Below are 11,712 nucleotides of genomic sequence, written 5' to 3'. Positions count from 1 at the left end.
GGGAGAGCAGCAGGTCACCCACAAAAATCGGGTCTGCACACCCCCTCCCCCCATAAGTCAGCTGCTTATATTGGGCAGGATAAAGATTACTTGGGGAAGTAGGCAAAAGGAGTGAGAATGGATATGCAAAATAGGTATTACAGTGAGGAAATAGGCAATGGATTGGGGGCGGGGGCGGGGGACTCCATTGTTTGGGCAACAATGTTGTTAGTCTTTCCATGATAATAGGCAGTTTGGTAGACTCCCAGGTCCAAGGCTGACTCCCAGGTCCAAGGTAGACTCTCAGGTCCAAGGTTGACTCCCAGGTCCTGGTGGGTGTAAAACTCCCAGCCAGGTTAGAATGTGCTTTCTTTAATCAGAACAAAACAATCCTGGATAATAGAGCATGTTAATATTTTTTATAATTATAGCTAGGCCCCAATATTCTATTTCTGCCCCCAAAGAGCGACTTCTCCTGCTCCGTCCAATGCTGGAGACCAAGCCCAGGCACTGTTTTGTGATGCAGCTATAGGAGGGCTGTTGTGATTTTATCCACCAGCACTAAGTGGTACAGCAATAAATAAAATTTTTTTTATGTTCTTGCAAACAAATTATTCAAACTATGAAACTTACAAAGGGGACATTAGAAAAATAGAATCTAAAGCCAGAAGAGGAGTCAGATTGTCTAACCCAACTCCTCCTTTTAGATGAAAAAACTGAGGCCCCAAAAGGTGAGGCGAAAGCCTCATGGCCACATGGCTCGACAGTGGCAGAGCGGCGTTGGGACTCCAACTTTGAAATCACGGACATGTCTTTCCCTTCACAGGTTTAGGAGGAACTATTCGTCACTGGCAGCACTCATACTATTTGGATGGAGTCTTTGTTTTGAAAATAATAATCTGATTTTTCTCCTCTGAAATTTCTCCCACGTAGCATTCCATCTAGCTTAACACTTTTCCAAACTCGGAGGTTAAAAAAGAAACCAACCTGGTGTAAGGGTTGCTCACAACCCCTTGACCTGGATGTGAAAGCCGTGGGTATGACATCCGGGCCCCCGGAGTAAATAGCTTGTTCTCATACCCAAGTTCTGACCAAGGAACCTGGGAACCTTGGCTTCTTAGCTGAGTTTGAGACAGGAAGTGGAGACTTTGGCTCACACACCTGTGGCCCACCCTTGCTCACATGACTGACCCCAGCTGCTGGGTGAAATGACTTCACCTTGTAGAACAACAGCCTCCAGGGCCAGAGCCAGAATCACCAGCTGACAAACTCCTGCATGGCACAGGGGCAGCATTCATGCCAACTAAGGTGGGATCTTGAGGCCAAAAGATTAGGACTCACTCTGAGGACATATGACAAAACTCACAATTATAAAGGATGTAGGTCAGGTGGTATGCCCACCCAGGAACATAAGGAGGAGGAGGCAACCCTGAATGGAAAGGACCTTGCTGGGAGGAGAGAAGGACATGGTACTTACATGGGGTGAGGAGAGTCAGTAAGGACAACACATTTATGAAAGCATTGGCCCCCAAGCCTGGTGACTTAAAGGTCCCCAAATGGTTTGGATGAGTTCAAATTCGGGCACGGAATACCGTCCGAGAGAGGCTGGGGCTAGTGTCCTAAACTTTGGGCCCTGTTCCTTATCCCTGGCACCTTGCTGCGCTCTGGTGCGGACAGTGAAGCAAACAGAAAAGGGAAGCTGCAGAAAAGGCAGCATTTCCTCTCGGAGGCCCGAGACCCAGATCCAAAGGTACTCCGGGAAGGCGCCCGGGGCTGCGCGCGTGTGCGTGCGTGAGCGCGCGGGGTCGCTCCTTTCCCAGAGGACGACTTAGGCAAGTTGCTTACTTTTTTGGGGCCCGGGTTTCTCGCGTGTCAAACAAACAACCTCCCACTGGGGCATTTCCCAATCCTTCCAGACAGGCGGGCGGAGCTTCGGGAAGACTGACAGACCAAGCCCGCAGGTTGCTGGGCGACCAGGGGCACGCCCCTTCTCCCCCGGCTCCGATTGGCTCCTCTCGGAAGGGGCGTGGTCTCCCAGCGGTGGGCGTGGCCCCGACAGGGTTAATACAGGGGCCGCTGGAGGGCGCGGGCCGGACTGTCGCCGGAGTCGCCGCCATGGCCGGGCCTGTCCACGGTTCCGCGCGCGCGCTGCTCGCCGCCCTGCTCGCGCCGGCGCTGGTGGCCCTGGTGGCGCTGCTGGTGGCACCGGCGCGGGGCCGAGGCGGCCGGGACCACGGGGACTGGGACACCGCCGGGCTGTTGCCGCCGCTGCCGCCCCGTGAGGACGCGGCGCGCGTGGCCCGCTTCGTGACGCACGTCTGCGACTGGGGCGCGCTGGCCACCATCTCCACGCAGGAGGCGGTGCGCGGCTGGGCCTTCGCCGACGTCCTGTCGCTCAGCGACGGGCCCCCGGGCGCGGGCAGCGGCGTGCCCTACTTCTACCTGAGCCCCATGCAGCAGCTGGTGGGCAACCTGCAGGTGAGCGTGGGCACCCGGGCCGGAGGGCCATGCTTTCCACTGTCACCTGCACCCACCCGGGAGGGACCCGGGCAACCTCCCCTGATTCTGGGCTCCACCAGGGAAAGCTATACAGGGCGCTGAGGTTGTTGGGGAGTTAAGCACTTACTAAGGGTTTCTCTTGCCTACCCCGCCTTCCGAATTGAGAACCTTCCCTTCTGCACCAAGAAGCTGGCATCCAACATCATGGACAGTAACAATGGTTATAGCAGCCTGTGGGCCTCCTGTGCACATTGCTACCTCGGCGGGAGGCAGAACTGATGGGAAGTCCATCCCCCTCACCCTTTGCCCACCTTTTAGGGGCAAGGCCAGGTTTACAACTACGGGGACCCCTGCCCTCCCAAGAGAGGCGTCAGACAGGCAGCTGGGATGCTAGAGCCACACAGAGTTTCCGATTGAAGCTCGATTTGGTGGAGGGGCTTTTGACAAAGATCCCAGATTTGAGGTCAACTGGGAAAAGACAACGAAGCTGGTAAAGATAAGATGAAAGCAAGTGATATTTGATTAAGCACCCACTATGCGCCAGGGGGACCATCACTTTCTGGTCCTTGTCTCTTGATAGCGCTTTGAGGAGGTGTTGCTGTCCTTACTGTGAGGCTTAGGCGGTTAAGTAACTTTCCCAAAGCCAGTGGCCAAACAGGTCCATCCCCTTTACAACACAGCCCACAGGCTCATGAACTGAGTATGTCCACCAACCAGTTTTCCTTGGCCCACACAGGGTTCTGTTTTGTTTTTAAAATAAAATTGAGTTAGTTCCATCGTTTAAAAATTGAGATTTCAGTTAAAAACCTAAACTTGTAACTTCTTGAAAAATTGGAAGATCAGGTGACAGTGGGGGTCCCACGGTTTGAGCAAAAACAGAAGCAGCTGCCTCCTTAGCCCAAGCACCCCCCCCCCCCCCCCCCGCTTCACCCAGCCCACTCTGCTCCTGGAACGTGTGCTCAAAGCAGGCTCATTCCACTCTGTCAGTGGGACTCAACCTCGGCTGCAAATACAGTCACCTGGGAGGACTTTTAAACACGGTGCCAAGGCGTTTTTTACAATCCTCACCTGAGGGTACTTTTCCATTGATTTGTAGAGAGAGTGGGAGAGGGAGAGAGAAACATTGATGTGAGAGAGACACATGGATGGGTTGCCTGCCACACACATCTGGATGGGGGCTGGAGATCGAGCCTGCAACCCAGACACGTGCCCTTGATCAGAGCCCTTGGTCAGAATCAGGCCTGGGCCCCTTCAGTCTACGAGCCAACACTCTACAAGGCATTTTATTAAAATACATTTCACTGTAAAACAGCCCCCTCCCACCCCGATGCTTCTGATGGGGGAAGTGTTGAGAACCACTGCCGTGCAGACATGTTTAAACTTGTGACGAAGACAGGCTCAGAGGGGCAGGGACTCAGCCCAGGTCTGACAGGTCTGGGAAGAGACAGACCCTGCCCAGGATCGCAGGTTTCCACGGTGGAGCGAAAAGGCAAGGCCACATCAGAGATAGTCTGACTCCATCATTAAGCAGTCAGGGTTGGTTTACAGTTTCTACTTGTCCTCCTCCTCTGACCTCTGTCTGCTCCTGTCTACCCTGCCCACCAGGTTGACATGAACCACTTGGAATTGCCTTCTGTTCGGAAACCTTTACATCTGAAGCTTAAGACCCACCTGGGTGTTTGTTTAAAGTGCATGTACCTGCTCTGGCCAGTGTGGCTCAGTTGGTTGGAGCATCATCCTGTACACCATTTCCCATCAGGGCGCATACCTAGGTTTCTTGTTTGGTCCACAGTTGGGGCTCATACAAGATGTTTCTCTCTCCATCTCTTCCTTTCTAAAATCAATAAATATCCTCAGGTGAGGATTTTTTAAAAAAAAAAAGAACCACTATGAAATGAAATGCATGAACCCAGGTTGGGAAGGGAGCCCAACAATCAGCATTTTAAAAATCCCCAGCCAATGCCAGCCTACAAAAGATCACCTCAACTCCTGAGCTTGGCCTGGAACCACCCTTCCCCGACCCACTCCCCTCAGAAAGCCACTCCTTCAAGCAAGTTGGGTTTCTCCCTTCTCTCAGTCACCTCTTACACTTTCCCAGCTCTGTCTTTTTGCAGACACAGGTCCCTGGTTTTGAATACCTCACAAAGCTCCCTACAGCTCCTGTGTCACCCCAGGCCCTACTGACGCTCTTCACACTGAACTTGAAAACCGCTTAACTGTACCAGTCACTTGGCAATTAGTTATGTGCTGCCTTATGATGTCTTCCGTATCTTTGTTTTGCAGTATTTAAGTTTTGTTTATGTCTGACTTTTCAACCAGACTATAAACTCACAGAGGAGGAGACCGTGTCCCAGTCCCCCGCCCTCTCTTTTTCTGCCTTTCCTGGGTGCCTTGCCTAAGAATGTATAGACGCAAATATTTGGCTAAATGGTTTCAAGGAGATTTCTTCTGACTGCTTTAATGGGTCACCATGACATGGCAGAATTCGCCGCACAAGACCCTTTGCCTTTAAAGAGCTCAGCAGTCTAAAATGCAACATGTGAACTTGGCTGCAGTCTGCCGGCAATGCCTTTGGTGAAGCTGGCTTCTATAAGAAAGAGCTAGGAATGTTGCTTGCCTCAGTTCTGAGTCCAAGCGTTCTCTTGCTGTCAGAGCAAGAATGAACTTCTCCTGTTTTGAAATCCCGTGACCGTGTCTGCCAGCACAAGATCACCAAGAAGCATGACTCAGCCACTTTCTCACTGAAGCTGAGGAAGTGGCTAGCTGAGCAGTTGGTGTTTTTATGCACTAGTTCCACGTTAGCGTCAACCCTTTGAGATCTGTTGAAGGTACAGAGCAGCCTTGTGCTTGGGTGGTACTGTAATAATAATTTCTCTGGGGAATATGGGGCAAGTTAAGCGTTTAAAAAGTGTTGAAATAATTCTGAGTCAGTGTTTTTAAATCCTCACCCGAGGATATTTTTCCATTGATTTTTAGAGAGAGAGGAAGAGAGAGGGAAAGACAGAGAGAAATACTGATGTGAGAGAGACACATTGGTTGGTTGCCTCTTGCACTTGCTCCAACCAAGGCCGGGGCCAGGGAGCAGCCTGCAACCCAGGTACGTGCCCTCGACCGGAATTGAACCCGGGACCCTTCAGTCTGCAGGCTGACGCTCTATCCACTGAGCCAAACCGGCTAGGGCTCTGAGTCAGTTCAATTTAAAATGTGAGTGCCCCTCCCCCTTTTGGAGAGAGGGTCAAGATTATTCTCTACCAAATAGACGTTGTCTGGAGTGAAAGATGGTGTTCCACAGTGCATTGTTTTCTGGAAGAACTGGCCGAGCTCCGGGCATGGGGTGTGCGCACGACGTGGAGCTGATTGCTCTCCAGACTCAGCGTTTCACGAGAGGGTCTTCATCTTCTCTCTCCAGGAGAACCCATCTGCTACGCTGACCATGTCTTTGGCGCAGACTAACTTCTGCAGGAAACATGGATTTGACCCCCAGAGCCCCCTCTGCGCTCACATCATCCTGTCGGGGACTGTAACCAAGGTAGGCAGTTACTGCAGGAACAGGCCGGCTTTAGAAGAGCCAGTTAACCGCCATCTTGTTAACAATGAAGGAGAGGCAGATGGAGAATAAAATAAAGCTGGTTTGTGATTGAGATGCAGAGTTAGAGCATGTCCTCGTGTATGAAGTAATTTCACAAGCAGCCAAAGATTTCATCAGTTTCGTTCATAGAGGTGTTCAGTCAGACACTCGGGAGCAAAAGGGACTGTTTCTTGAGGTCAAACAGATCAAATAGCTGGGAAACCCCTAAATAAGGGGCATCTCAGCCCAAGCGCACTCTCCTGCCGTGTTGTCCACTGGACGGCATGCGCCCTTCCTGTCTCCACACTGACCGTGGCTTAGAGCAGAGAGCGTCCTGAGTAGGTTAGGAGGGGAGAATCCATTACTAAGTCCCGGGTGTGCATGCGGACGGTTTGGGGTGAGTGCTGGAGGGAGGAGGTTCAGTAAAACCGTGGGGAGTACAGAGGGCAAGGTGTCATGAGCACTGACTGATGGCCCAGCCAGCAGACTCGCTTCCTGACCTGTTGACCCCGGTTTCGCGGGCCAGTTCTGTTTATGGTCTCGAAGTTCTATGTGGAGGCATCTCTGTGTCTGCGTGCCCTTCATGGGCAGGGCAGCAAGTGCTCCTGACTCCCTGTGTCTTCTAAAGACTCACCTTGTGTACCTGCAGCCCGTGCTTCCCACACATTTGTCCTGGGATGAATGAGCTAATGGGATATGTCATTGGCACCAGGCACATTCGTGCTAGCGCCTCCTGCCAGTCCTCTACCAGCTCAAGATTACCGTTTAGCAATGAAAACGGGCTTGCACTGGTCTCTCATGTCCACACCCGTTCTCATCTCCATGTGAGCTCTTCATTGCTGTCTGCATTACTCAAGCTTCCTTCACACTTTCTTGTTTCCTTATGTTTATGATCAGGATGTATAGTAGGCCTTAAAAGGTCTCATCACAAAAAAAAAAAAAAAAGAAAGAAAGAAAAAGAGAAGAGGAAAGCATTTTTGTAGTATTAGTATGTGTGGCGATGGATGTTAACCAAATTCACTGTGGTGATCATTTCACAATCTATACAGGGGCAGCAGAAGTCACTTTACAGTTGTGAGTACTCGAAACACAGAGTTTATTCCCGTCTTATTCTGAATTAGAGGCCCGGTGCATGGATTGATGCACTGGTGGGGTCCCTCGGCCTGGCCTGGGGAATTGGGCTGAAACCGGCCCTGTGCCATCCCCAAGGGGTTCCGGATTGTGAGAAGGCACAGGCCAGGCTGAGGGACCACACCAGTGCATCACTGGGGCTGGGGATGGTCCACGGGAGGGCTCCAGGGCATGTCCGGCCCATCTTGCCCAGTCCTGATCAGCCGGACCTCAGCAGCAAGCTATCCTACCGGTCAGCACGTCTGCCCCCTGGTGGTCAGTGCACATCATATAGCAAGCAGTTGAGCAACCTTAACATATCATTAGCATATTATGCTTTGATTGGTTGAACGGCTGACCAGACACTTAGCATATTAGGCTTTTATTATATAGGATTATATCTTAATTGAGAAAAAACAGTAAAAAAAATCAGGATCTGTAACTAAACGCTTAGGATGTGTGGAATGCTAGAATCACATTGTTAACAGATGAGAAGACTGTCCCCACTGTGAGCCTGGTCACTTCGCTGTCTTTCAGGTGAATGAGACCGAGGTTGACGTTGCAAAGCAGTCGCTGTTCATTCGCCACCCTGAGATGAAAGACTGGCCTTCCAGCCACAACTGGTTCTTTGCCAAGCTGAACATAACCAACATCTGGCTCCTGGACTACTTCGGTGGGCCCAAGATCGTGACGCCCGAGGAATACTATAACGCCACATTTCAGTAGGTGTGTGTTTATCCATCGTGCATCTTATTTCGGAGCCCTCGCCAGGGCATGGCTCCTTTGGCAGTCTGGTAAGGCCTGTGGCCACACTCACAATAGTATTTTTTTAATGCCTAAAATACATAGGATTACAAAGCAAACGACTGTACTGAAGTACATTCATAAAATATGTCTTGTAATTGTGGTATCGTGATATGTTGGCTCTTTAATGAGCACATTCAGTAACACATTAAGGCACCTGCAGCAGCTCTAATGTGACATGAAAGCGTCTGTGTTTCTGTTGGTGACGGGCCCAGGTACACTGTCACCAGGTGGTTTGCTGCCTACATTCCTCACTGAAGGAGATGATAAACCTCAGTCAGAGCTTAATGGGAAGGAAAGCTTTTCCTTCCACCCCGGTTCCCGGACTCCCTGAGCTCTGCCTACAGGCCAGACCCGTTTGAGGCTGTGCTGTGGGCTCTGCAAGAGCTGGCTCTGACCCGGGATGGCCTTTTCTCATGAGACTCAGACTTGGGTGCCTCTGGACTGAGTGACCCCACCCGAGTCTGAGCACATGGCCCCATGCCCAGCAGCCCCCAGGCCTGGGGGTGCCCATGGGGCTGAGTGGGTCCCCTGCCAGCCAGTGGGCACCAGAGGGGAGGAGGCTGAGAGCCACGGGAGAGAATGAGGGAGGAGAGCAGGACCTGAGGAGGTGTGGTCAGGTGCTTTGCAATGAAGTCAGGGGTCAAATGAAGGAAGACAAGGGACCGATCTCCCAGGTACACGGTAACCCTGGCATCCCTGCCATCCGCACGGCCTCATGGGCGGTGATGCAACCACAGCCACAACAGCAACAACAGCACCAGTGTTTGCTGAGCTGCTCTTGCCGGCTGGGTGCAGTGTGGGTTGCTTATCTGTATCAACTCGTTGCTCTCACCGCAACCTATGAATTAGGTAACGTGGTCCCTCCTCTGTGAGATGGGGAGCAGCACCGGCTTCCTACCATGACGCTCTGCTGCCCCTCGGGTCGCCCCCTGGTGGCCGGCCGGCTCCTGCTCTGGTGTCACTCGATGCAGGGTCTCCTAGGGATGAGGGACCGTGGTTGGCGGAAGTGAGGTGGGGATACGAAGGTGTAGCTCACGTTCGGGCTTCTGCTCCCGGCACTGTGTGTCCTGTCTTACTCCACATAGGCCAGGTCCACGTTGGACTGTTGACATCCCACCACAACTGTGCATTTCTTGACAGCAAAGCTCAGCTTTTATTTATTTTACTTTTTTTGATATATTTTACTGATTTTTTTTTTTTTACAGAGAGGAAGGGAAAGGGATAGAGAGTTAGAAACATCAGTGAGAGAGAAACATCGATCAGCTGGCTCCTGCACACCTCCCACTGGGGATGTGCCCGCAACCACGGTACATGCCCTTGACCGGAATCGAACCTGGGACCCTTGAGTCCGCAGGCTGACGCTCTATCCACTGAGTCCAACCAGTTAGGGCTCAGCTTTTATTTTTGAATCTTAAACACAGCCTAGGACAATGCATGGCACAGAGCAGGCGTCTCATAAATGCTGGCGACTTGCCAGCCTGATCATCTGAGACACAGATTCTCAGCTGCTTGTTTGAAAAGAGCCCACGCACCTGCAGGAGAAGGGGCACAGGCAGGTTTGGGGCTGGAAACGCCACCTCGCTTTATCGGGACACAGAGGCGCCATTACAGTGTGCTGGCGGGCAACACATCACCCAGGACAGTCAGTAAATGGCAGGCCCACTCTTCAAGGTTGAAGGGGACGTTCACAGGACATAAGCATCTCTGAAGTACAGTTATCTACATGTATAAAAGCCTAAGTGACTGGCTGACCGGCTCTGACGCTCACTGACTACCAGGGGGCAGACGCTCAACGCGGGAGCTGACTTGGCAGCTGTGGTTCTTGGGTGACGCACCCAGAACCAGAGAGGAGGGAGCCCGATTCCGGGGTGTGTCATCCAAGAACCGCCCTCTCGCAATCTGGGACCCCTTGGCGGATGTCAGAGAGCCAGTTTCGGACCGATCCCTGCAGGCCAGGCCGAGGGACCCCACTGGTACACGGATCGGTGCACCGGCCTGTAGTCTTTGTATAAGTAACACGCCCAGGGGCGATGCTCACTTTAATAACAAAATACAGATGTTTTCTCTAACTCTCCATGCTGAGTGAGTGAGACACACCCGAGGTTCTCGCTTCACAGGCGAGTGGCCTTTCTGCAGCTGAGAGATAAGCAGGCATACGTCCTCCGTGTCCTCTGACGGGGAGACCAAAGACGTGCCAGGGCGTGGCCCTTCTGAGGCAGGCGCAGAGTCCATGCCGCCCACTCGGGTTGCCACCAGCACCGTCCACTGGTCCGGGGAGCAGACAGTGATACCCGTAGGGGCTGCACGTTCTTAGGGACCCCTCCCAGGGGCTGTGGGAGCTCCTGCCCCGTGGTGTCCGCCCAGATCAGACTTGGAGGATGTGACTTCTCCAAACGCCGTGAAGCCGCCTGCACCCTAGACTCCGCTGCTCTCAGAGGCGTCTTTTGAGATGGCTCAGCACAGACGCCCCGGGTTGGGCAGTGAGGGGCTCACGGATGTCGGTCTGCCTCATTGTGCTGCTGGGGCAGAAGCCATGGGCACATCTGCACATGGAATGAAGGTTTAATGTTTACAGAGGTGCTGGCTGACGCCCTCGATAAACAGTTTCCTCAGTTTCCTCCGCTCATGGTTCAGTCCGAGCACCACGCCTCGTGCCATCTCCTCGGCTGTGCCCACCTGGCCCTAGTAAGGACAGGTAAGGAGAGGTCACGGGTTACTAACTTGCCCGGCCTCCCCTGCCGGGAGATGGAGCTCCTGATAGCCGTGGTCCCGGCCGCAACAGGAAAAGGGTCCCAGCTGGACTCAACACCATCCGGCACCGGCCGGTTAACGCTCCTCTGCCCTAATGTTCCAGGACCCTTTTGTCCTCAACTGTGTCTGTCTTTTAAACCTTCAGGTGTTCTGAGTAGAGAACCACACGGCCTGAACGGCGCTATGTCCGCACAGGTGGCCGCAGCAGCCTTGCACAAGAGGGTGCTGGCTGGCGTGAAGCCTCCTGGGCACCTGGATACAGAACTCCAGTCTCCGGCGCTGCCCACCACACCGGAGTGGCGGAAATTAGCTCAGAATCTTAAACTGTTAGAAGTGTCTCTAGTCTTTCCCTAGAATGAACTACCTTGTAAGATGTCAGCTCATTTAATGAAATAATCCTTCGTCCTCTCTCCTTCTGTTTAGGTGAAGCAGCATTTGGCGGATTTAACCACCGGTGAAGTTCTTAGGATGTTTCATACAGACCCGAGGGCTTCGGGGTCCCCTGTGGGAAAGGTCCCGGAGATCAGCCTGGTTACAGCATCAAGTAGAACTGCTACTGAATTTCTTGGAAACGAGGTTGCTAAATTTTAGACATTTAAATTTGTATTTTTACTTATATGCATGGTTTCAGAAGACGAGATGAGATCCCCCATCGAGGCGGGCCCATCTCCATAGAGGCGTCCCCGCGGAGCCTCAGTGGCTCAGAGAAAGGAGCGGATGTGCGTCACTCTGTTTGAAGACAACGAATGAACTCACCCGGAACCCAGCCAGCAGCCGCTGGTGAAGAAAAATAATTAAAAACAGAAAAAGAGAAATGACTTACATTAACCTCGGTACAACGGGTTCCTTATTCAAAGCATCAGTAATTAAAAGCATTATTTTAATGACATGAGTTGGATTCATTTTCTTAAGATGCTCATATTCCTTACTCTCACTGGCCACTGGCGACCCTTCGTGTCTTTATGTCAGCGCGCTGTCGAGGCAAACCCTGCTTCAGC

General features: G+C 52.3%; 1 protein-coding gene across 1 annotated transcript; it reads left to right on the top strand.

The window, feature by feature from the left end:
- Nucleotides 1-2,052: 2,052 nt before the first annotated feature.
- Nucleotides 2,053-11,603, top strand: CREG1 (cellular repressor of E1A stimulated genes 1). The gene is made up of 4 exons (XM_059675177.1): nt 2,053-2,457; nt 5,888-6,007; nt 7,694-7,882; nt 11,138-11,603. The coding sequence occupies exons 1-3, from the start codon at nt 2,095-2,097 to the stop codon at nt 7,880-7,882; spliced, it is 672 nt and encodes a 223-aa protein (XP_059531160.1). The 5' UTR covers nt 2,053-2,094; the 3' UTR covers nt 11,138-11,603.
- The last annotated feature ends 109 nt before the right edge of the window (nt 11,604-11,712 follow it).

This window comes from Myotis daubentonii, chromosome 18 (genome assembly GCF_963259705.1).
Source record: "Myotis daubentonii chromosome 18, mMyoDau2.1, whole genome shotgun sequence".
In the NCBI taxonomy this organism is placed as follows: Eukaryota; Metazoa; Chordata; class Mammalia; order Chiroptera; family Vespertilionidae; genus Myotis; species Myotis daubentonii.
Note: the sequence above shows the minus strand (reverse complement) of the source record. Positions and strands in the feature narration are given on the sequence as shown.